Source organism: Gobius niger (assembly GCF_951799975.1).
Source record: "Gobius niger genome assembly, chromosome: 1".
In the NCBI taxonomy this organism is placed as follows: domain Eukaryota; kingdom Metazoa; phylum Chordata; class Actinopteri; order Gobiiformes; family Gobiidae; genus Gobius; species Gobius niger.
The window spans coordinates 69,290,939-69,317,982 of record NC_136852.1 but is presented as its reverse complement, the minus strand read 5'-3'; the positions used below and the strand labels follow the sequence as shown (position 1 = coordinate 69,317,982).

Sequence of the window (27,044 nt, the reverse complement as noted above, 5' to 3'; positions counted from 1 at the left end):
CTGTATCAGCTAACCTGCATTAAAAACAGTCTGACCCGCTCCACAGTGCACCTGAGGCAAATCACATATAACGCCAGACTAACCATATAAATGTCTGTGTCCATAGAATAATTTTTGGAATATAACTGACCTTGCATCACATAAATGATCGCATTTTGAGGGACTATTCTCTTGCAGATCACTCCGCCACTGCGTAGCTTATACAACCACGAAGCTGATGCTGCTCAAATAGGCAAGGCAAAGCGGGTTAGACTGTGTTTAATGCAGGCTAGCTGATACCATAGAAATGTGCTAGCCTTGCATTAGCCTAGCGCCACGAAGCTCTTCAAATATAAGAACTGCATGAATTACAAAAAAAATATCTCCAGAAATCAGCAACACTCTGTTTAACTAGGAAATGAGGCCCTATGTCAAAAATCCTGAAATATCCCTTTAAGGCCAGGGGGCGAGTGGCCTGCAGAGCCTCGATCCAAAAAATGTTACATTTCTAGAAGTGATCACTTCATGTCTGTTTGTGTTTTTACATTTTTGTCTTATTATCTTGTGGCTCACGTGATACCCCTCACGTGAGCCCTCTTTGAGTATTTTAGCGCATCTGTAAGTAATTCATTCACAAAATTGCCCTGATGAAGACATACCTGTTTTTTTATTACTTTGTCATGTTATGTTATGTTTACGGAAGGACTCACAGCCAGCCATTATTTTCTGTTTTCATGCACTACCGGCTTCTTGAGAGAGCAGTTCACAAAATCTTTTCCACTCGTGCGACCAGAAGCAGCACTCATTTTCTACTTTCAAGATTAGTTTTGTATTAGTATAATAGCTTTCAAACAAGGCGTCTCAATTGGAGTTTAAAAAATAAATAAATAAGCAAGCTCTTTTGACAGTTCCAAATTAAAATGGTACTAAAACAAATCCATTTTTGCTTTGTCAACCTTTTACATAATCACAAAGAGGCAGTGGATAATAAAATACTTCAATGTTACTTCACTTCATCATTTTCTTCAATGTTTTTCCCTGTAAACTTACCATAAAGCTGATACTATCTCCTACATGTAAATTTGGCTCAATAAGACTCATTGTGAGGGCAATGTCCGCACTAAATCATTACCTTTAGCAAAGATAAAAGGAGGAGACGTCTTCAGTTTGCAGTGTCTTTGAATATGGAGAAAAGCAATCAATGAATGAAATGTCAAATCTTTGTAAATGAGATGAAGAGGGTTTTTTTCTTCTGTTTTTTCATGAACAATGAGACCCAGAGGAACTGAGGGCCAATAAGCTCTGCCGCTGTTTTCAGGTAGACATGTAGGAACCATTTTAATCCTTTTAACCTGAATCGAACAATGCTCTGCCCTGTGTAATCACAGCTGTAGACGATACTAAAGCGTTAAAAAGATGCTCAAAGGCTGGACTATATAAACTATATCTGCTCAATGCATTTCCATATATTGCTCCGTACTTAGGGCTGGGTACGGTTACATTTCTTTTCGATACCGGTACTTCAGCGATACTTTTTTCGATTCCTATATTAAAATATTTGTCATAAAGAACCAGAAAACAGAATAATAATGTTTATCTGTTTCTTTTACCCTGATCCAAAGTTTACATACCGTGTTCAATGAATTAGGGCTGCGCGATTTGTGAAAAAATAATTGAAATCACGATTATTCAAACGATTATTTGTTGCCTTTAAAAAAAAAAGCCTATCTTTATTTTATTCATTTATTTATTAATCAAAAACAATGCTGTCATAAAAGTACAAATGATTTCAAGTTTGCCTCGATTAAGGAGAGGTCTCTGTTTCACACCTGCCCCCTGCTGGCCAGCCCTCACACCTGCGCAAGCAAACTGAGCGGCGCGGCCTGATGACATCATCACACAGCGCTGTTTGTTTTTATGTCAGGCAAAAGCATGAGCCAAGGCGAAGGGAAAATGCGAAGGGAAAATAATCCCAGCAGCCTGAAATAATGTAAGAAGAAGAAGAAGAAGAAAAAAATAAATAATAATAATTCAATTTTTGGGGGGGGGGGATGACTGTGCCAGGCGTCCCCACTACTATATCAACAAGATCAACACTTGATTCCATGCACATTTTGTTTCTCTGCAGTGGTTTGCAAAAATGGTAATCAAGTCTTTACATTTTGTTTTAATTTGAAATACCACAGAGATTTCATTTATTTTTATTTTTAAGTAAAACATCATTGCGTAATGTGACAAAAGTAATAACTTCTTACTCTTGTCTCTAGCTTTACAAGCCTGTGTCACAAGTTTCTCAAAGTTCACTGTATTCATTATTCATTCACTCCACACTCTGTGGTGGTGAGCTTCATTTACCACGTGGCTATAATGTGCTGTTTATATCCTGATCTCTTTTTATGTCAGTGCCCTCTGCTGGACACGTGTGGAACTGAATGAGAGATGAGTATACTGGTTATTTAGTTAAAAAAAAAAAAAAATCATAACTCCGCACAGGAATGGGCTAGAGACTTTTTTTTTTTTTGACATGCTCAGGGATTTATGCTCTACAAGCCGGGGGCCGTAGTTTGAGGACCCCTGGTTTAGTGTAATAATCGAAATCGTAATCGAATTTTGATTAACTGCACAGGCCTTGCTGAGTATCGCCCCCCGCATCAGTGACAGCTTGGAGTCTTTTGTGGTAGTTGTGGAGAAGGTTCTGTATCTAAGGGTAAAGCAGCCCATTCCTCTTTATCATAAACATTTGATCAGGGTAATTTTATAGTACTTTCTTTCTTTCATTTAATTTTTTTTTTTACCATAATTGGCGTCACACAACCCCTCCTGGAACCGCCACCTTAACGTGGTGGAGGGGATTGAGCACTTGAATGATCCTGGAGCTCTGTTGTCGGGGACTTTGTGCCTCTGGTAGGGTCTTCCCATGGCAAACAGGTCCCAGGTGACGGGTCAGACAAAGAGCGGTTCAGAAGCCCCTTATGAGAGACCAACAGGCCCAGCTAGTATCGTGAGGCCGTCCTTCTGTGGACCCTTCACCTGCAGGAGGAGCCATAACGGACTGGTGTGATTTGGGCAGCTCCAACTACTTCCCCCACGACCCGGAAACGGAAATGTGGAAGAAAATGGATGGCTTCACACAACCACTAAGGGTTAGGGTTGCCAGGATGTGTAACCTTTTGAGCACAGCTGTATCTGTCAGCTATTGTGTGTCGTGCTCAGCCTTTACCTCAGCTCCTCTTGTGATGAGTGATCTACCTGATACGTGGCCTGGTCTCTGTACGAGGGGATTCGCTCCGTGATGAGCTGCACCATCTTCTGGGCGTCGTTCCCGGCTCGGCTCATGAAGCTCCGGAAACTTCCCCCGTGCTCCATCAGAACGCGCCCGCCTTCAGTCAGCACCTTGTTAGACACATTCGAACATGTGAGAAGATGAGATGCAGAGATCCAGCGTGTGTGTGTGTGTGTGTGTGTGTGTGTGCGTGTGTGCGAGCGCTAAAATAACTTGGCCGATCAGTGCGAAGTGACACTGGGCGCCGTCCAATTCCATGTACTATCCAGAGATTTCCTGGAAGTCACAGCAATGCTATTAATAATTTAAGGCCCTTCACCTGATTTTGTGATCACAAAAAAATGAAAGAGGAAGCCACGAAATTAAAATATTGCCGCTGACTGAACTAGCATGTAGCATCCCAATTAATCACAGGGACGAGTTTATAGGCACATTTCACAAGCTGCAGGGTCACTTTTCAGGGTCCTTGAAACAGAAATGACAGTAAATTAGCCTGCTTTATAATTACATGCACACAGGGGTGGGCGATAAGATCCAAATTGACGATGTGCAAAATTGTCAAATCGATTATTTCATAAATTGTAGAATCCCTCCAAACATGTAATAATAATAATAATAATACTAATACATCGAACTTACACAGCACTTTTTTGGACACTCAAAGACGCTTTACATGGGGAATAAGACAAAACAAAAAAGTGGGGGAGGACAATACATAATTTTAACATTTTTAAACTCCGTATAGTCCCTTTAAAGTAGGGGTGGGAGATATTGACAAAAATTAATATCTCGATATTTTTTTCCCCAATATATTAATATTCAAACGATATATTTGCAATCCTTCAAAGAAATGTGTGCAAACTGGCAAAGAAAGTCCAGTAGGTGTCTGACCTGTTATTGTATAAAATTACTAGTAAATAAAGATTTGAACAAATATTGAACAAACATTGGTATGAAAAAGAAATATCACAATAACAATGTATATGTAGTCTGGAGTTATAAGTGATTTGCCTCAGGTGCACTGTGGAGCGGGTCAGACTGTTTTTAATTACCACGTGGCTTTATCATGTGTTGTTCATATCCTGAGCTCTTGTGTCAGTGCCCTCTGCTGGACACGTGTGGAACTCTTTCCTTTTTTTATTTATTTAATGCCCCCTAGTGGCTAGAATGAGCATTCTGGTTATTCTTTAACAAATCATAACTCCACACAGGGCTAGAGACTTACTTTTTTTCCCTACATACTCTACAATTGATGCTCTACAAATCATCTCATCCCTGAATGAAGTCAAAAACCACGCTGAGGGTGTGATAAGGAAATAGAATAACAACCTGGTTAAAAGTTCGAAAAATGTTTTAAAAGATTTTGCATGATATAGGACCTTTAAGTAAAGCAATGCCAGATAATTTGCCAGAGGTTTTAGAATCTCACCAACATGTGGTGCTGTTTAATGGTCAGCTCTACGTCATTTCTAGATAGCAGGTTAAACGAAACTGTGTAATAAATATGGTGGATACGGAGGAGCAGCTTAATAAGAGAAAGATTGATGACAAATGTCTGCAAGGCTTACTATGACTTTTAAAAATGTTCACACCAGGTCAATTCAGGGCTCGCTTTTATTAATGTGCCACAGTTTGTAATAAATCACCTTATTATAACAACGATAACGATGGACTAGAGCTTCAAACGCTGCGTTACAATCATTATTTTATCCTAGTCGCTGTAAAGTGGGTCACCCTTGCACCTTTTCTCTTTCATTATTTATTATTATTACTTAATGATTTTTTATCAGGTTTTACATTATTCTCAACTGAGTCTTTTTTGGTCTCTTTCACTGTTTCTTCTTAATTTTATTTTACTATTTGCACTGATAACTAATAACTAATACATATATTTTATACATACATTTATACATAAATAAAATGAGCAAAAAGCCAGGAAGGCATTGAAATAAGTTATAAGCAAGTTTAAGTTATTCTTTATTAATCTGTAACCAGGCTAATGGTTCCACATCTGGAGCTAGAAAGTCCCTAGTTCGAGTTTGCATGTTCTCGTCATGTCTGTGTAGGTTTCCTCCGGGTATTCCAGTTTCCCCTACCACTAAAAACATGTATAATAGCTGAATCCTCCAGCCAGGTGATTCTGACCATCAGCCTGGCTTCACATCTGGAGCTGTTTGGGGGATTTAGCTGTAGAGTGCCAGCAATCCAGACCATTTATCATGATATTTGTAGCACCACAGTGTATTATATGTTATAGCTATGGACACATGATATGGCTTGTTTGAAAGGGGAGACTCAAAGCTCTCAGGAGGTTAAAACAGTTTAATCCTAAGCTTAACAGAGTTTTGATCAAAATCACAGATTTTTTTCTAGATTCTGAGATAATTAGTGATTTATGAAACTCTCTCCTTTCTGATTAACTCCTCTCTGCTCTCACTAACGTTATGTGAAGAGGAAAATGACTAAATATATTAATTTCAAGTTAATTTTCAACGACAACAATGTTGACACGTTTTGAAACACCGTGTGTAATCGATGCCTTTAAACAGTCTGGTTCTGGATTGAAGACTTTAACAGGATGTTTCTCAGCCGTCCTTGGACCGATTTTGACCATTTAAAAACCTCAGAGAAACGTTAAAATCTCAACTGTATCGATCTGTACATGTCGGACAGAGCAACCAAAACCACACATAAGGTGTATTAGAGTGGTAGTAGTTTTGTATTAAAGTGTCTAGTTTCTTTCTTTTTTTTTATCACTTTTTTGTCACGTTCTTGCTCCTTTGTTGCATTTTCATCCTCGTTTTCGTCTTATCTTTGTTGCTATTATGACTCAACTTTCAAGAAGCTTTTAGATTTGGGTAAAGACACACTGGAGAATATGTGCTCGGTTTAAGTGGGGGTTTTTTGTATCTGTTTTTAAACACACACACACACAAAGCAGTGAGTCAAACGTAATGATTTTTTTCATGCCATTTTAGGAATGAGGGGAACAGTAATGTGTTTACAAAAACTAACTAGCCCCTCAGAATCAGTGCCACTTTTACGATAGATAAAAATAGTTCACAATAAGAGCTCGACATGAACAATAGCCAACTCGCCGTTTCCATCTCACCAAGGCCACTTCAAAATGTTGAGCTGAATAATAAGCTTTTAGATTTAGCCGAGCTGGAGAAACTATGCTGGGGTTAAGAGGTTCACTAATGGGTGGAGCTTGAGTTGAACACCTGGTGGCGCTCTTCCATCATGGGCATGGGGGTGTCGTTGTCAGAGCGCAGGACGTGTCGGAGCTTCTCCAGGCTGATGTGAGAGAAGAACTCCGGGTCAGTGATGGGGACGCCTGCGGAGAGTGAAGACAAGCGGAGATGATTCAGTCCTAAAGGTTATTCTTCAAAAACACCTGGATTATGGTTTGTCTGAAGATGAAAGTGAACAGCAAAACTGACCAATCAGCGTCATCATTTGTGAGTGTATTGTTTTAGTTGCTCCTTTAACCTCCTAACCTAAGTGCATTTTCTCCAGTTCAGCTTTACCCAAATCTAAAAGCTTCTCGACTGGAGTTTACAGCCTATAGGCCAGTGTTACACGTCAATTGAAAGCTAAGACCTACAACACTGATTGTGACTTTTTTGCTGTGTTTTTGTCACATTTTTTGAAGCACTTTTGTTGTGTTTTTGTCAGTTTTTCATTGCATTTTTGTCAGGTTTTCGTCAGGCTTTCGTCAGGTTTTTGTCTTGTTTTCATCAGGTTTTTGTCAAGTTTTTGTCAGGTTTTTGTCTTGTTTTCATCAGGTTTTTGTCAAGTTTTCGTCAGGTTTTTGTCAAGTTTTCGTCAGGTTTTTGTCTTGTTTTCATCAGGTTTTTGTCAAGTTTTCGTCAGGTTTTTGTCTTGTTTTCATCAGGTTTTTGTCTTGTTTTCGTCAGGTTTTTGTCTTGTTTTCATCAGGTTTTTGTCAAGTTTTTGTCTTGTTTTCATCAGGTTTTTGTCAAGTTTTCGTCAGGTTTTTGTCTTGTTTTCATCAGGTTTTTGTCAAGTTTTTGTCTTGTTTTCATCAGGTTTTTGTCAAGTTTTCGTCAGGTTTTTGTCAAGTTTTCGTCAGGTTTTTGTCAAGTTTTCGTCAGGTTTTTGTCTTGTTTTCATCAGGTTTTTGACAAGTTTTCGTCAGGTTTTTGTCTTGTTTTCATCAGGTTTTTGACAAGTTTTCGTCAGGTTTTTGTCAAGTTTTCGTCAGGTTTTTGTCTTGTTTTCATCAGGTTTTTGTCAAGTTTTCGTCAAGTTTTTGTCTTGTTTTCGTCAGGTTTTTGTCTTGTTTTCATCAGGTTTTTGTCAAGTTTTTGTCAGGTTTTTGTCTTGTTTTCGTCAGGTTTTTGTCTTGTTTCGTCAGGTTTTGGTCACGTTTTCGTCAGATTTTCATCACATTTTTGCCGCTCTTTTGCTTTTTTTGCTTCAAGAAGCTCTTAGATTTGGGTAAAGCCAAACTGGAGAAAATGCACATGGTTCCGCTGGGGGTTACGAGGTGAAGGTCTGTGAATGTTTTACTTTTTAGGTCATGCCTGGGAAAGAATCATTGTATTTTAAATAGTATGTCTGCTGCTTGACACAGGTTCTGGGGCCATCCTCCTGATCAGTGCCATTGTACTTTGCAGTTGTACTTCTTCACAACAGTATTCCAGGTCCTTGAACCCTGAAAGACCTCCTCGCCACTATTTACTGCCCTATAGGGGTGGCTCTTGATTGCCTCCTTAAAGGTGCTGACCTATATTATGTTTGTTCAGGATTGTACAATCATTTTTGACGCCTTAGGCTTGTCTTGTTGGTTTTTTGTGCATTTTCTCCAGTTCTACGGTGTTATTACGCCTTACAATATAGTTCCCCTTTTTATCCGCTTAGAAAATCGACATGTTTAATTTTGAGTAACTATACTTGGATCGTGCAACTAGTCATGTAACCGTATTTAAATAGGGGAAACATGGAAAAGCTTGGTCACTTCTAACTTCATCCCTTTTTGGCCTGTTTGGAGAGGCTAAATGCTAACAACATCTTTGGTCTTTTTGCGTGACTAAGCACATGCACAAAGACCAGACAGGTACGCATCAACTCGTCTAAGCTCAGGCAAGAACATATCTCAGCATAATAAAAAAAATGGTGGCCTGTTCCTTTACGTAGATCAACATCAACCACATAGACCACTCAGTACATGTGAGTCACACAGCAGGGGTGAAGCAAACCCTTTGTAGTGTCAGTGTGTGCAGAACCTGGTCACAGAGGGTATAAAATCATTGTATTGTAATCATTGCATTAGCATTGTTTTAATCGGATTATATTCCTGTGTTAATTGAGGATTGGGGATGTTACCGGTATATCAGGGGAACAGGGTGTGCTCAGGGAGATGTGATGTCACACGCCGACTTGGGACATTTTTGCCAGAGTTGCGCTGCCGGGAGCTAACCTTTTTGTGGATTATTACCTAACTGTTTCGAAACTCAATCCATTGACAGGTGTGGATTAACGCTTCACGGAGCTGCTGGGAGTGTCTGGTCCGACTTCAGGTGCACAGGAGGGCAAGGCTTCGAGGTCTGGACTTCTTGTGTATGGACTTTATATGAATTATATTTTCAAGCACCTTAGTGCGTAGTTTTGTTTGTTGTTGGAAGGGGTTTACGCTCGAGCGTGGGGGTGCATTACGCATTTACCTACTTACTGAAATATATGGTTGATCACCAAAGCCAATGAAATCTGTGTGTTTGTTGGTTTTCACCCCTGCTGGTATACAGATCTGCCCGTTACCTACAAAAGCATAGTAGCTTTATCGCCTTTGAAAAGACAGGTGAATTGTTACAAGCTGATCGGTCTAGATCCACTTTACCCAGCAGAGGGCGCACTATCATGGTGGATCTGTCTCGCTCGGGTTAGCAGATTTCCCCTACTCCAATATATCAGAAACTCACTGAGATTTGACTTCGACTAACTTACTATCAGCAAAAAAGGGTGTATTATCACTGAAAAATATGCTTAGGTTCCGTCATGATTCACCTAATTTTTGTTTATATTTTTAAATGATGTTGTCTAGTCCATTATGCCCAGTCTCACATTTAAAGCACAGCCCTGCCATACAGTCCACACATTGAAGTGTGCACACACAATAACCCCAGCACTATTGTAAAACCATGATGGAAAGCCATTGTTTGTCCTCCTGAACGTCCAGTTATAAAGTTATCTTTCCCTATAATAACAGACATACAACACGGCAGTGGCCATTTCTCGAGCCACGTAATGTATTGTGGCCTCACGCTATCAACAAGATTGACTCTGCGGGCAAGCTCCTGTCATTTTCTGGGAGAATCTCTGGTAATTACCGAGGCCGTGGCGACCACACAGAGAAAGCACTATTCCATGCGAGCCATAATTGATACATATCCGGAGTCATTCAAACTAATTATAAATGATTCACGGATGCATGCCGCGCTACGAGCAATTTCTACTGCGCTGGCGGTTCAAGAAAAGGGCACGCGCACCGTAATTGGGCGATGCACAATAAAAGCATACAAAACAGCGCTACGACAAGAGGGCTACATGTACAGAGAGCGGGGGGAAAACGCAGGGCACGCTGATCCGCAAAGGTTACTCTGAAAACGCATTTGGTTTATGAAGTAATGGCTTTTCATTGTAAAATTTGATGGGGGTCACGATTTTAGATAGACAGGAGCGAATATTATCTTTAGATTTATTACAATACCGTAAGTATATTTTAGAAATGTGATTTCAATGGGGTCTTATTGTGTAAAATCTGTGTAAAACCTAGAATAAAATAACCTATATATTTATGACACTGCCTGACCCCCCAAAAAAAGGGCCCACCTGGATTTAAAGTGCAAGGCCACCTTTTTCCATACTGAGATATGTTCTTACCTGAGCTTAGACAAGTTTATGCGTACCTGTCTGGTCTTATTGCGTACCCTCAGTCATGCAAAAAGACCATAGCTGTTGTTAGCATTTAGCTTCTCCTCCTCTCCTCTATGGGGCCAAACGGGGGTGAAGTTAGAATCGACCAAGCTCCAAGGTGTTACAATATAGTACCTTATTTAATTTTGTGCAACTATACTAAGATTGTGTAACTACTCACATAACCGTGATGATAAGAAGCGTCCGAATTGGGCTGTCAGTTAGGAAGGAGTGAGGAAAAGGAGCGTCAATCCTCACTATCATAGCCACTTTAGCTAAGGGACCTTTGATGCTAACTAACTGGTGATTAGAGCCTATGTGCCATCCCATAAAAGAGAGATAAAATAAGGCTAAAGGGAAATGTGATGGCTTATCTGGATTTTTCTTTTTTTTTCCCTCCTTAAAGGGACCCTACGGAGTTTAAAAATGCTAAAATGATGTATTTTCCTCCCCCTGCATGTTCCAGCCATGTCCTAATGTGTAGAATGAGCTCAGACCTGTTCACCACAACTGCCTCTAAAATCCTGCACTATCTCTCAAAAAGGTGTTAATTCGGATACGAAGTGCCGTCATGCACAAGCTTAATATAGAAGCTGCAGATACAAGTATGACCTGAGGTGGCAGTAGTGAGTATAAAATGGCCAACTTGTATCTAGCCCCTTTAAATGTCTTTATTTGGACACTACGTTGTTGCATATGCAATACAGTAGGTGGCATGCTCTTTTGTTTGCCTGCAGTCTGCCAATAACCTTAAAGAAGAAGAACAGCAGCTGTTGGTGATGTCACTTCCCCTTCCCCTGGGTAAGGACGGTCGAATTGGGCAAATGCTGCTGAAGCAAAAGTTCACTAACTGCATAGAGATCTAACAGTTGACCCCATGAAAGGTTAAGGATCAGGAGCTAGGGCTAGGACATAGAGGCTATAATTTGATGGTTTCGGACGCAGCCCAGGTCTAGGTTCAGAAACGCTATGTGCCCAAAGACTGAGATCAGCCGACCTGAACATCCTGAATGACGATGCCAGGATCCATCGGGCTCACATTGTGAAAGAGTGGTTCAAGGAGACATAATTTTCAGGCATGGATTGGCGACCACAGAGTTCAAGTTTTAAACCCAGAATGAGTATCGTTGAGATGTTCTGTAGAAGGGTTTGATCATTGGTTACACTCTCCCATTATCAAGTCAAGATTGTGGTGAAAAATTAACGCAACGCTGGATCTTTTGACATTGCAGAGGACATGGGGCTCCTCCTGTTGGCAGCTGATGGAATAACTTATTAAAAACATCCAGTTTCGATTCAATGAATGTTTTATACAGCTTCAGCACGGCCTGATAAACACACAATGAGCAGAATGGCTCAGAACTAATATAATGTCGGATTATGGGCATTATGAAGCAGTTGTGTCCCGGAAGTACAGAACAAAGCACTGAAGAAGAAACAGATAAATTACACAGTGTTAGCTGGGGATTACTCAACACTGCATGAATGAAATAAAACATTACTCCAAGTATGTCTCTGTCGAGGGAACAACGTTGTATCAAGCTTATGGAGCTGGCAAGGATTTAACCTGGAACTACCCTTTCTCAGATTATTCAAAACTGTGTCACTAAAGTGGTATAATAGAAGTATAATAATAATCATATTTGCAGTCCTATCTTAAAAGCATGTGCCCATTTATTAGCAGCTCATATGCATATTTGTTAAGTGTTGAAATGCGGGTCCATGAATGAGAGGCTGACAAAACACTGATTATTTATTACTAATGGAGTGTATTATTAAACCAGATCGCATCAAAAACAAAGTAGCATCAATCTGTCTGAAATATATACTTGTCTGTGTAGTTTATAGGCGAGTACCTTCATCCAAGGCCCGGCTGATGGCGGCGCACAGAGTCATGTATCCCGTGTAAGTGCTCCCCCTGTAGGTGACCTCACACTGTTGCAGGTCCGAGTCGGGCCAGAAGGAGAAGTTCATGGTGTCCACCACAAACACCCAGTTCACCGCCTGCAGGGTCACAGGACAAGGTCATACAAACCACAAAGGAAAAGGAATCTCTTTGTACAGCACATCCACAGACTCACAAAGCGCTTCACAAAGATAATCTATTCATTTTCTACATACTCGGTGGTGGTAAGGTGTCTTGGGATCGATTGATGGAAGCGCCTTTGCACACTTTGATCACCACTTATTAGGACATAATGACAATATTCAAACCACCATCAAGTACCAGCTGATAAAGTATCTGAGGATGTGGATAAAACCAAACTGGTACTTCTTCTTGTTTTCATTTTCAAAGGACAGTTTACTTATTCCGCCCCGCCCACCTTTGCCTCTTTTTGCCAAGGCTGCATCCGAAACCATCAAATTATAGCCTCTATGTCCTATCCCTGCTGTTCTTCTACTTTAAGGTTATTGGCAGACTGCAGGCAAACAAAAGCGCATGCCGCCCCCTACTGTATTGCATATGCAACAACATAGTGCCCAAATAGAGACATTTAAGGCAAAAAAAAAGAATAATCCAGATGAGCCTCACATTTCATTTTAGTGTTATTTTATCTCAACAGCTGTTTCATAAAGCTACATGCAAATGATGCGGCTGAAGTTTCTACTAAATGAAAGCAAAAGCACAAAAGCACAAACTGTCTTCAAGCCATTTACTGAGGCGACGCTTTATAACAGTGACATGTGACTGAGCTGTGGTGACGACAACATGGATTTTGTTGCTTTTATAAAGTTTGGCTTGTGCAAAATCTTATTCCACATTTTTTAATTAAATCCTCCTGTCAATCAACAGTGGTTGTGCATGAATCACTCGCGGTGGGGCTGAGGAGGGTGGGGGGTTGGCGGTGCGGTGGCTTATGGGATGGCACACACAGTAGCTCCTAATCACTGGTTAGTTAGCACCAGAGGTCCCTATGCTAAAGTAGCTATGATAGTTAGCACAAGAGGTCCCTATGCTAAAGTAGCTATGATAGTTAGCACAAGAGGTCCCTATGCTAAAGTAGCTATGATAGTTAGCACCAGAAGTCCCTATGCTAAAGTAGCTATGATAGTTAGCACCAGAAGTCCCTATGCTAAAGTAGCTATGATAGTTAGCACCAGAGGTCCCTATGCTAAAGTAGCTATGATAGTTAGCACCAGAAGTCCCTATGCTAAAGTAGCTATGATAGTTAGCATCAGAAGTCCCTATGCTAAAGTAGCTATGATAATTAGCACCAGGAGTCCCTATGCTAAAGTAGCTATGATAGTTAGCAACAGAGGTCCCTATGCTAAAGTAGCTATGATAGTTAGCATCCGAAGTCCCTATGCTAAAGTAGCTATGATAGTTAGCACCAGAGGTCCCTATGCTAAAGTAGCTATGATAGTTAGCACCAGAGGTCCCTATGCTAAAGTAGCTATGATAGTTAGCATCAGAGGTCTCTATGCTAAAGTAGCTATGATAGTTAGCACCAGAGGTTCCTATGCTAAAGTAGCTATGATAGTTAGCATCAGAGGTCCCTATGCTGAAGTAGCTATGATAGTTAGCACCAGAGGTTCCTATGCTAAAGTAGCTATGATAGTTAGCACCAGAGGTTCCTATGCTAAAGTAGCTATGATAGTTAGCACCAGAGGTTCCTATGCTAAAGTAGCTATGATAGTTAGCATCAGAGGTCCCTATGCTGAAGTAGCTATGATAGTTAGCACCAGAGGTTCCTATGCTAAAGTAGCTATGATAGTTAGCACCAGAGGTTCCTATGCTAAAGTAGCTATGATAGTTAGCATTGAGGCTCCTTTTCCTAACTCCTTCCTAACTGACAGCCCAATTCGGAGGCTTCTTATCATGGCGGACGCTGACGCACATCCGGTTTGGTGTTAGACCCCTTGCCAATCTGCTCGTTTCAGAAGGGGCCCTGGCACATACCGGTATGCAAACTTCTGGAATAAGGTGAATTCTACTTCCATGTAAATTAATCTACATTAAAGTTGTCATGTCTGTTTCTACAGTCGTCCCAACTGTCATTGAAATCAATATATTATCAAGAATTGATTTGAGCATTTTAGGTTTAGGTACAAAACGGTTATGCTGCTGATATTGCATAAATAGTTCAACAGTACATTTTCCTTTTGGATGAATCAGTTTGAAAATATAACAGACAGAACAGCACTGGCTCCTGATCCCATGAGAGATTGTGACACTCTCTCATTGCAGAATAACAATGTGCTCTTTTAAAGTTACGTCTGTATATATTGGCATAAAAGAAGTCTGTTTTGAATCTTCACCTGTTTTTTGAACATATGTCACCTCAGCTCCAGTCCTGGTCATTATCCACCACTGAAAACCCCATCCTGATATGTAAGCTCTTTCAAGGGTTCTCAAGTACCTGGTGTGTTGAGTTATACAAATGGTAATCCTGCTTTTGTCATGGTAAAAGCTAATGCTCTACTAGGAAGCGACTTCCCTTAACCACTGGGTATTTTCAGATAGTAGGATGTGATGCTGTCAAATTTAATTAAAATCACAAAGGGGCATTTCAATAGTCAAGTCTACAGCCTCCTTTTGCAGTAAAAGTACCTGGTTTGGAGTTTGACGGAGTAACATTGATGTTTGTGTATTAAATGGTTCTGGAGTGGAATATACAGTATGAATACGAACACTTTATCATCCCCTTAAAACACATGCAACACATCAACATCCAGCATCAAGCACAGCTGCACAAAAAGAAGCTCTTGTGAATGTTTTCTTCTGATAAGACTCTGTATCTCTGTCCTGACCATAAACTGTAAAATTAAGAATGGACTTATTGTGGCCTACGTCTTCCTGTAACCGTCATGAAATGGCAGCTGGCTCCGGAAGTTCCCTCTTCCTATGGACTTTCCATTTAAACTTTTTTTGAACATAGGCTTGTCATTCTGACCTCCACGTGTGAGTCTTAAAGGGATATTTCAGGATTTTTGACATAGGGCCTCATTTCCTAGTTATCCAGAGTGTTGCTGGTACCTGGAGATTTTTTTTTTGTAATTCATGCAGTTCTTACGTTTGAAGAGTTTCGTGGCGCTAGGCTAGTGCAAGGCTAGTGCATGTCTATGGTATCAGCTAGCCTGCATTAAAAACCGTCTGACCCGCTCCACAGTGCACCTGAGGCAAATCACTTATAACGCCAGACTAACCATATAAATGTCTGTGTCGATAGAATCATTTTAACCATAAGGTATTTTAAATGCGACACAGACATTTATATGGTTAGTCTGGCGTTATAAGTGATTTGCCTCAGGTGCACTGTGGAGTGCGTAAGACTGTTTTTAATGCAGGCTAGCAGACATCGTAGAAAATGCGCCAGCCTTGCATTAACCTAGCGCAGCGAAACTCTTAAAACATAAGAACTGCAATAATTACAAAAAAAATATCTCCAGAAATCAGCAACACTCTGGATAACTAGGAAATGAGGCCCTATGTCAAAAATCCTGAAATATCCCTTTAACATGTGCAACATTGTCCCATTTTCATCCTTTTACTATTTTTATTCTGAATAACGGAGCTGGCACCAAAACCCAGTCAAATCGCTAGCATGAGCAGGCTTGAGTTAGCCCACGCCGAACGCCTTAGGGAAGTCTCGCTCCCTCAATCCATTTATAATTTTACTATGGTCCATGGTCCTGACGGCAGTAGTTCAAACCCATGGTTTAGCACATGGAAAGAGTCATTTATGATAAGCATCGCCTTGTACAGACGACCCAAAGATCTCTGTGGCTTCCCAATGACCTTTGAGCTCATGTCCTTGGTTTACTCTTATTGCTATGTTATGTTAAAGGTGAGGATGTTCTCCACACGGCTCTTATACACCGTTTCAAGGACAGACTGTTTATGAAGTCGATACAAACGTTGTGATCATTACTCAAAAATAAAGCAAGGGCTCCGTCTTGTTGTCAACAATCTCAACCTTTTGACCATGAATCTATACTGGTGCCAGTGCCTCATTATTATTATGAACAATGGGCTCCTTTGTTTTACCACTGTTGTAACACAAGTGATTAAAATACTGACTCTCCATCACAGTGTTTCATTTCTGCAATAAAGCAACTGGCACCATATCATCGGCATATACAGAAAAAGATTCATTCTGAATTTGAACAGCATTTGTGTAAATATAAAAAAGCAGAGGAGATAAAATTGTCCCTTGAGGTGCTCCTGTATTTAGCACGGTCTGTTCTGAGAGGTGAGAATTTAGCGGTGTGTTGATCTCTGCTGCTCTACAAAGGCCACACGTTGTTATTTAAGAGTGCGCCATGGAGTTTTCTTCCGCTAAAACAGAGCTTTCCCCAATCTGATCCTCTTCCTTCCCTCACTCTGAGCAGCAGCTTAACTCCGCCCCTTTCCCCTTGAGTCTCCATGGAGACGGTTGTCAATCACAGCAGAGGCGTGAGGATGAGAAAACTAAAATGCTTTTGAAAACTCCATGGCTTATTAAGAAGTTTTACTTTTGAGAGCAGACACATTTTAATGGATCTAATTGTATATTATTATATTTTGAATCTAAATATTAATGGTCTGGCAGTTTTCTCATCAGCAAAAATCAGGAAACCTTTAAAAAAACAAATAATCAAAACTAATCGTCCCAACTGGGAAAAAACTGAGATTAAAATGTTTGGCCATATCGCTCAGCCCTACCTGCATAGAACTGAAGGCTGACATAAAATCCACAAAGAGAATTCTCACATAGTGATCAGGGGCGTGATCAAAGGCCTGGAGACGTTTGGCAAAGGTGCTGAAGCTCTGAGAAATGAAAACATTCCTTTTTTTGTTTAAGCTGATGTTTAATAAACAACTGCAGTGCAGCGCATGGGGACTCATTTTAAAGGGATATTTCAGGATGTTTGACATTGGGCCTCATTTCCTAGTTATCCAGAGTGTTGCTGATTTCTGGAGATATTTTTTTTCTAATTCATGCAGTTCTTCTGTTTGAAGAGTTACGTGGTGCAAGGCTAGTGCATTTCTATGGTATCAGCTAGCCTGCATTAAAGCAGTACTAAGTAACTCTTCCCCCTAGAGGCCATAAGCGCAACTGCAGGTGTAGTAGCAAGTTACGATTTTTTAATTTATTAATTGTCTTGGAGAGTAAATACTACGCTGACAGGAAAGGCGAAGGGAGAGAGGGTTACTGTACATCCAATTATACAATAGAAATATTTTTTTCCACTCAAACTTGGCTGTAAATACTGTTCAAAGTGACGTTAGCCCGCAGTTAGCTATTCCCGTTAGCATATTAGCTTCTTCTTCGTGATTACATTAGTGTGTATTGCTTTCTCCGGACCGGTGGCAGTCAAGTTGCAAACATGGTTTTCTGGCCAGAGACACCAGGGGGAGATGAAAGACCCTCCAATCATCCCATAAACACTTGTATTACCCCCACAGGGACTACGGAAAGGATTTATTAAGGTAAATAAGTTACTTAGTACTGCTTTAAAAACAGTCTGACCCGCTCCACAGAGCACCTGAGGCAAATCACTTATAACACCAGACTAACCATATAAATGTCTGTGTCGAGTAATTTTAACCATTGTGCATTTAAAATACCTTATATTTGAGCAACATCAGCTTCGTGGTTGTATAAGCTACACAGTGGCGGAGTGATCTGCTAGAAAATAGTCCCTCAAAATGCGATCATTCATGTGATGCAAGGTCAGTTATATTCCAAAAATTATTCCATTGACACAAACATTTATATGGTTAGTCTGGCGTTATGATTTGCCTCAGGTGCTCTGTGGAGCGGGTCAGACGGTTTTTAAAGCAGGCTAGCTGATACCGTAGAAATGTGCTAACCTTGCATTAGCCTAGCGCCACGAAACTCTTCAACTCTTCAAATATAAGAACTGCATGAATTTGAAAAAAAAAAAAAAATCTCCAGAAATCAGCAACACTCTGGATAATTAACCTAACTACTAACTAACCCTAACCCCCCTAACCCCCCCCCCCCCTTTAACAAACAAAAACAAATCTGGTCATAAGGCTGTAACATTTTGGAAAAATACTTGGGTCCGTACTTTTTCATGAGCTTTCAGTTTATGTCTCAAAATAAAGATTCAGCGGAAGCAGACTATTAATGCCCCGCGGCTCCGCTGAGGGAGAGGAAATCATGTCCGCCTGTCGCCATCAAACTACTTAACTCTGCCTTAAAATAACTGCCCTCTGGACATATTACCACACGCTTACATTTTATTCCTTTGGGCTGAGGTTTAGTTTAACAAGTTCGTCTGGGTTTATTGTGTTTTTTTTTTTTTGCTTATATATATTATTTATTATACATTTTGAATTGTAACTCAACCTTTTTCCTCCTCTTTTGCCTGAGTAATTGGCTGTAACAAGGAGAAGTACTACATTTCTGATTAGTACACATTTAAGAGACTAAACAATGGACTAATATGGTCATCAAAAATCTCATATATTCTAAAAACATATGTGTAGATGTCTAAATCAGGGTTAGCACGTTTTTTTTTTTTTGCAATTTCCATATGTGATAAATGATGCACTGTGAGAAACTGTGAAATTCCTTAGTCTATATTAATCTTGTACTTTATTAATAGCTACTGACACCAATTAAGTTTGTGAACACAATCATTATAATATTACAGCTGAGTAATTTCACCTTATCGTACAAACTGAGAGGGAAGATTCAGTAACAAATCATCGAGACATTTAGCCTATGTTTATTTTTCAGTCAATTAAGACACATTTTCGCTGTACTTCCGCCAGTGCAGCTTAAAGGGATATTTCAGGATTTTTGACATAGGGCCTCATTTCCTAGTTATCCAGAGTGTTAGTGATTTCTGGAAATATTTTTTTTTGTAATTCATGCAGTTCTTATATTTGAAGAGTTTCGTGGCGCTAGGCTAGTGCAAGGCTAGTGCATTTCTATGGTATCAGCTAGCCTGCATTAAAAACAGCCTGACCCGCTCCACAGTGCACCTGAGGCAAATCACTTATAACACCAGACTAACCTTATAAATGACTGTGTCCATAGAATAATTTTTGGAATATAACTGACCTTGCATCACATGAATGATCACATTTTGAGGGACTATTTTCTAGCAGATCACTCCGCCGCTGCGTAGCTTATACAACCACGAAGCTGATGCTGCTCAATTATAAGGTATTTTAAATGCAAGATGGTTAAAATTATTCTATGGACACAGACATTTATATGGTTAGTCTGGCGTTATACGTGATTTGCCTCAGGTGCACTGTGCAGCGGGTCACACTGTTTTTAATGCAGGCTAGCTGATACCATAGAAATGCACTAGCCTTGCACTAGCCTAGCGCTACGTAACTCTTCAAACATAAGAACTGCATGAATTACAAAAAAAAAATATCTCCAGAAATCAGCAACACTCTGGATAACTAGGAAATGAGGCCCTATGTCAAAACCCCCGAAATATCCCTTTAAATATTGAACCTGAGTGAGGTTCTGCCTGGCCCTGGACACGCGAAGTATTTCCGACAGTTACATCAGAAAGTACAAAGCTGCTTCTTTGAGTGAAGGTCAGACTCGTACACATACTTGAAGCTCGAGCTGTTTATCTTACTCGAGATGTTTTCAAGGAGGGACGCGAGAGGTTAATTGATAAGATAAGACTCCCAAGTTGAGTTTGCAATACGTGTTTTGTTTCTCAGCCTCCATTAGTGAATCAAAGTAGAGTTTACAACATCCGCATGAAACATTAGGGAGGCTAAAGTGGTTCAAATATTAGTGATCATCGTGACAATTACAAGCGTCAAAAACAACAACAACAAAAAGGTAAATCAGACCTCTATGGTTTAAACGCAGTGACCATTGTTCGTATGCAAATTTTGGATGTGTTTGAATATGAGGGATAATGGGCTTAATGTAACGGTGCAAAAACAGTCAGGGGTAACACTGGATTTTCCTTTTGGATGTTGTTAATAATCATAATCATCAAGCACGTTCACAAATGTACTACACTAAAGAGGACATTTCATGCATAATTGAGGAATAAAAACATGCTTTTGGGACTTTTTAAAATCATGAAAGAAAAGTAAGTAGAAGAGCGACAGACTGGGCTGGTATGGATTGCCAGAGCGGGCCCAGTGATGGGTGTTGAGCTTTAAAGGAACAGGCCACCGTTTTTCCAGACTGAGATATGTTCTTACCTTAGACGAGTTGATGCGTACCTGTCTGGTCTTTATGCGTGCGCTCAGTCACGCAAAAAGACATTTAGCCTCTCCTCCTCTCCTCTACAGCTCCTTTTCCAAGCTTTGAGTCGGCCGAATGGCTCTTTCACCCGCTTTGTCGAGCTTTTCCATAACAAAGGCCAGGGCCAAACTCATCTGACCAGGTATAGGTTTGGGGACCCACCTCTGGCTGTGGCCAAAGCGCTGACCCGTGTCTGATGTGACGTGAACAGACTCTGGCCTCTGATTGGACAAGAGAGTGGACAGCCCTCACTATTCACACACAGGTCATACGGATTTAATATTTCACAACATCATATGGCTGGTCTAAACAGGGATTTTGCCGGTATTAGCATTTAGCCACTGTTAGCGCAGCTTTAGCTGATGTTAGCATAACATTTGCATGGAGCTTACATTCATAGTTGTAGCAAACAATAAAAAGATATTACTGCATGGACAATGAAGTGCTCCTAAAGTGTTATTACGCCTCACAATATAGTTCCCCTTTTATCCACTTAGAAAATCTACATGTTTAATTTTGTGTAACTATACTTGGATCGTGTAACTGCTCACGTAACCGTATTTAAATAAGGGAAACGTGGAAGAGCTTGGTCGCTTCGAACTTCACCCCCGTTTGGGTCCATAGGAATACGCTGGGAGCAGGGGCGGACTGGGACTAAAAAACGGCCCTGGACTCTGACCAGCCCGGCCCAAATTAGTGTAAACACAGGCGTCCACAAAGACATATTTTGACATCAATTTATAATAGGCCTAATTTTTATTGCGCAATTGCTGTGTCACCAATGAACAACAGAGCTGTTAAACAAATAGAATAGAGATTTTTTTTATTTTTTTGCTGCTTCGCTGTGCAATTGCAAGGCCGGGTGGCAGCACCTCCTTACAGGCTGATGACCCTCAAGCCAGCAGCCCTTCTGTGCTCCTCCAGAATGGACCTATGGCCAGTCCGCCCCTGGCTGGGAGTGGCTAAATGCTAACAACATCTCGCATCAACTCGTCTAAGCTCAGGTAAAAACATCTCTCAGTATGGAAAAACAGTGGCCAGTTTCTTTAACAATGTGGAGGACAGGTTTCTGATGTGAAAATGACTGCTCCCTAGTCTGTTTTTGATAAGGGAACAATGTGGTTAAAAGCAGTGTGAGTGTTTGGCAATGTTTGTGTTTTTTCACACTGGAATTATTATTTTGATGGACAATTTTCTACTTCCCAAAGGATCAAATTATTTTTCACTGACGCCACTTTAGTATATATTTTGGCAACTCAGCTCAGCCCCTTGTCTTCACACTATGGACACTAGAACTTCCCTGGTCAGATGACGGCGCTGGGGCCAGTGGATTTTCCTTCTTCCAGCCGTCTGCAGTGAGCTTGTCGGAGTTCTTCAGCCCGTAGAGCATCTCCGCCACCTTCTTCACCCCCTCCTCCTCCACAGACACGTCCTGGCTCCGCTCTGCTACAAACTGACCGGCCTCACGCGGGCTCAGCGGGGGCTCCATCCCGACACCTGGTTACAAAGACTGTTTGAGATTTGAGACGTATCATGCAAAATGAAGAAGAATAAAGCTTCATAAAAATGCTGTTTACTTTGGTTGGTTGTTATTCTACAGCTAAAAAAGCGTCAATCTGTATTCCCTAAATGTTGTTGCGTGAGAGGAACCTAAACAAACAAACAAATCCACGCTGAACTGCCAAAAATACTCTTTTTTTAAAGGGACTATACAGAGTTTAGTATTTTCCTCCCCCTACATGTTCCAGCCATGTCCTAATGTGTAGAATGAGCCCAGACCTGTTCACCACAACTGCCTCTAAAATCCTGCACTGTCACTCAAAAAGTTTAAATCGGGTCAGAAGTGCTGCCATGCACGAGCTTAACATAGAAGCTGCAGTTACACATATGACCTGAGGTGGCAGTAGTGAGCATAAAATGACCAACTTGCATCTCGTCTCTTTAAGCCTCAATTATACGGGCTACTGTCCATTTAAACCTCTTAACCCCCACCTTAACCGAGCACATTTACTCCAGTTCAGCATAACCCAAATCTAAAAGCTTCTTGAATTAATAAGCGGCAAAAAACGAGGGTGAAACACAACAAAAAAGGTGACCAAAGATCTACAAAAGAGCAACATAAATGTGCCAGAAAAGCAACAAAAACACGACAAAACAACAATGAAAACACTGCAAAAAAAGAGACAAAAACTCTTCCACAATGTGACATAAACAGGGTGACAAATAAACAGGTTGAATATCGATATATGATATATATCCCGATATTTTTTCCCCAAAGTGAGAGCTGTGAAATGAAATGTTAAGTGAAAGTCAAAGCCAAATACAAGTAGTTTTATCGAAAATTCACTATAAAATGTAATCATAAAAACTGTATAACAAAGCTCTGTAAGGTGCACATTTAATTAAAAAAAAAAAATGCTTGGATAAAATAGCCTATAAAATAAAATAGGTCAATCTTTTTCTGAGGGCAGCATTTATATATAAAGACAAAACAAAATAAAGTGCTCACTTTAAGATAAACTTGTTTAAAAATCAGCTTGAGATGACCTGTTTCTTTATATTAACTTAATAGCTTATCTGAATTTGAAATATGATATATGCGATATGGTCTAATTTAATTTCTCATTAAAAAATACATCGATATATCTTAAATATCGATATATCGCCCAACCCTAATGGACATGTTAATGGAGTAATCTTAAAGTGAGTGTTTTTGGAGGCTCTTGGTGCTAATTCTGCTTCTGATTAGATGAGACAAATACAGATATTTATGAAATTTACAATGTACAAAACACTACATACCCTAACTATAAAAACAAAGCAGGTTTTCATAAAAAAAAAAAAGAAAAGTTAATGTCAATTTTGCTCTATTTGAGCCTCTGTTTACTCGAAAGCGATTAATCAGTTGCTAAAATAGTTGTCAACTGTTTCAAAAATCAATCAGTTGTCGATTAATCGATTAGTTGTTTCAGCCCTAATACAGATAGAATTTTTCCTGAGCTGTCGAAATGCAGATGTTTTACCTGGTTTAACCTCTTAACCCCCGCTTGAAACCTAAAATCTAAAAGCTTCTTGAAAAAACTAGCGACATAACAGTGACAAAAAAGTGACAAAAATGTGATAAAAATGTTACAAAAAAGTGACAAAAATGTGACTAAAATTGTGGCAAAAATTTGACAAAAATTTGATGAAAATTTGACGAAAAAGTGATAAAAATGTTATGAAAATCTGATGAAAAAGTGACTAAAAAGTGATAAAAATGACAAAAAATGGACAAAAAATTACAAAAAATGGACAAAAATGTGATAAAAAGTGACAAAAATATGACAGAAATGTGATAAAAATGTGATGAAAAAGCGACAAAAAAAGCAAGAAAAAAGATCTGTTAAAATGAGGTCTTTCAAATGAGGAGTTAGTCGACCCATTATCCACAGAACACAAACAAACAATGACACAAGTTCAATATTTTCTATTTCTATAAAGCTAAACTGTAAATGTGGATGTTTTTTTTGTTTTTTTTAATCGCCCATAGTGTTATATTAGTCATATATAGTGGAACACCCTGCCCTTGAATTTAAAGAACTCCTCCACAGTGCACCAATTTAAAAAACAGTTCAAATCAACAAATATCAACTCTTACACACTACTGTAAATATTAGATATCAACTTTAAAAACAGTAGTACCTGTGTTGTTTATTCGAGCTTTTGTATAATACCTGCGAATCAGACCATTTATGTTTTGTTTTTTTTGTCTATTTTTTGTATTTGAAGAAAGGGGCACTTAGCATAAGAGTTGTCTTCATCGTGCTCCTTTTCAATCATGTATAAAAAAAAGCATGTATAGTTGTTGAAATGTGAAAACATGTAACTAACATGACTGAAATAAATAAATAAATAAATAAATAAATAAATATGACCCCCATCCAGTCATCTGAAAGTATGTATGACTTTAAATGCTGTCACGAACGCAATAGAACAACCTGAAGGGCGTGGCTACTTTTAAGAGAACCTCAGCCACGATATAAATCAAACCCGACAGAAAATGCACAAGAAGGGGATAATTTGAAAAACATTTGGCCACACAAAGGCAATTCAATCAATCTATTCTCAACCAGTTACCATAGAAATACTCCGTAGGCCGTCCGTACATTCAGGCAGTTCTATAATCATGCATAGTAGGGTGCAGTACATGCGAATCCAATTGGCCTTTCCGGAGTGCACCAATATAACACATGCTCACCTCATGGGAAGTGCCATTTTGAAAGGAAGAAAATACAACCCTTTATTAGATCATTCCATTAGGGAGACGGAAACGAATCAAGGAGAGATTAAGACGACGACGCTCACCTTGTATACGTGTCGTTTTATTTAAAAAAGGAAATTTGACCGCAAGGGCCACATTATACCAAAGGATAAAAGAAAATAAAGAGTGGAATCCATTCCCTATGTTAATAGATTTGCATTTAAGTTCTATGTGTAAACAAAATGCACGTTCAATACCGTGACCAATGTGAAAACAGATCTTTTTCATGTTTTTCACATTACTTTGGAAGTTCTAATCAGATTTTTCCCAAGAAATGTTGGGGGTTACATGGCATTTTTTAGGTTCTAATAGCCTTGTGACATAGGAGGATTCCCCATTGGTACAGTATCTGCCCAAGGATCAACAATGAACTTCATCCTCCCTCTCTCTCGGTACAGCTGCATTTTTTGCCTTTTTCTGCGATCTGCATTTGTGGTTTCTGTGCTCCACATTGTTTTACTGGATACTTTTGTGCGTCTTTGTCGTGTTTTTGTGGGGTTTGTTTTACTGCAAAGAGTCCATAATGGTCCTGAAGACAGACAGTTCACTAATAATGAGCTAAAGACATTTGACATCGCCAAATTTCTTCTTCTGAAGAGGCACCGAGAGCCCCCCAAAAGCTGCAGCACAGAGGAGGCAGCACGGGAGAAGGAACGTGACACAAGGCAGGGACAGAGTACGAGGTATCCGGGCAAGACTCGCAGGTAAGCACACATAGCCTGGTTTTACCATACCCTTCGTACAGGGGTCTGGACCTTCACAACTGAGCTCCGTTATCAGGTGGGAGGGGCGAAAGGATCTGATTTTTGCTAGCGTTTGGTCGTGACGTATGTAATGTGCCCTAGTGAATTAATTTAAAGGGATATTTCAGGATTTTTGACACAGGGCCTCATTTCCTAGTTATCCAGAGTGTTGCTGATTTCTGGAGATATTTTTTTTTGTAATTCATGCAGTTCTTATATTTGAAGAGTTACGTGGCGCTAGGCTAATGCAAGGCTCCACAGAGCACCTGAGGCAAATCACTTATAACACCAGACTAACCATATAAATGTCTGTGTCGATAGAATAATTTTAACCATTTTGCATTTAAAATAAGTTATATTTGAGCAGCATCAGCTTCGTGGTTGTATAAGCTACGCAGCGGCGGAGTGATCTGCGTGAAAATAGTCCCTCAAAAATGCGATCATTCATGTGACGCAAGGTCAGTTATATTCCAAAAAATATTCTATAGACAAAACCATTTATATTGTTAGTCTGGTGTTATAAGTGATTTGCCTCAGGTGCACTGTGACTGTTTTTAAAGCAGGCTAGCTGAAACCATAGAAATGCACTAGCCTAGCACAAGCCTAGCGCCCCGAAACTCTTCAAAGATAAGAACTGCATGAATTAAAACAAAAAAATATCTCCAGAAATCAGCAACACTCTGTATAACTAGGAAATGAGGCCCTATGTCAAAAATCCTGAAATATCCCTTTAAGCTATCATAACTCTTGGGATAATTCCTTACGCATTCCAAAGCTTAAATATTAATTCCTGGATATTTGGGAGCCGAGCCAGAACGGATTGAAGAGCTTCCATTAGTTTTGTATCCGCCGCTATTGCCAAACTACAACCAGCAAATGCGGCACAAATGCTGGACGTCACCTACAAGCCCCGCCTCCCCCGCTCGCTGAATGGTAGGTTGAGATTCAACCGATGTAACGCGGCCACTGAGATCAGACCCAGACCAGGCTACTTCTATCCCTACTAGTGTTCTGAATGTCTCCAGCTTTGGGGGACGTTCACTGGAGAATAAAACAGATGAAATGCTAAGCCCTTCCCAGAAGATGGGGAAAGACTGATGTGGAGCGGAGGGAGCTGCACAGGAGGAAGAGGAAGGAGAGTAAGTGCTCAGTCACAGCCAGGGGCGAACTGGACATATGTTCATTCTGGAAGAGCACAGAAGGGCCACTGGATCCAGGGCCGCTGGTCTGGCCTCTCAATTTTCTCCTTGACCTCTTACCCACCGCCTTAACCGACCTTTACCCAAATCTAAAAGCTTGAAAGAAATAGCGACGAAAACGAGGATGAAAACGGAAAAAAAATGTGCCGGAAAAGCAACAAAAACGCAATGAGAAAGTGACAAAAAACGTGTGACGGAAACACAGCAAAAAAGTGCAGAAAACGTGATGAAACCATGACGACCAAAAAAACTACAACAAAAAAGAGACAAAAACAAACAACAAAGCAATGAAAAAGCATTAAAAAAGCCACAAAAAGTGACGAAAGCATGACAAAAATGTGACAACGTGATAAAAAGTTAGAATCACTTTTGTGGGTCTGAGCTTTCAAATGAGGCGTTACATGTTGCCCT

At 40.0% G+C, this 27,044-nt stretch overlaps 1 protein-coding gene across 2 annotated transcripts in view; it reads right to left on the bottom strand.

Annotated features, from left to right (window-relative positions):
* The window catches only part of qng1 (Q-nucleotide N-glycosylase 1), a 177,521-nt gene that overhangs the window by 149,359 nt on the left and 1,118 nt on the right, over nucleotides 1–27,044 (bottom strand). The window contains exons 2-5 of one of the 2 annotated variants that reach the window (XM_079552871.1): nucleotides 21,692–21,885; nucleotides 12,058–12,208; nucleotides 6,487–6,599; nucleotides 3,229–3,372 (exon numbers count right to left, since the gene is read on the bottom strand). In XM_079552871.1, the coding sequence (XP_079408997.1) occupies nucleotides 3,229–3,372; nucleotides 6,487–6,599; nucleotides 12,058–12,208; nucleotides 21,692–21,877 (594 nt within the window). In that variant the 5' untranslated portion in view covers nucleotides 21,878–21,885. Of the gene's footprint in view, nucleotides 1–3,228; nucleotides 3,373–6,486; nucleotides 6,600–12,057; nucleotides 12,209–21,691; nucleotides 21,899–27,044 lie in introns of both variants that reach the window. The other variant, XM_079552870.1, reaches the window with a different exon arrangement.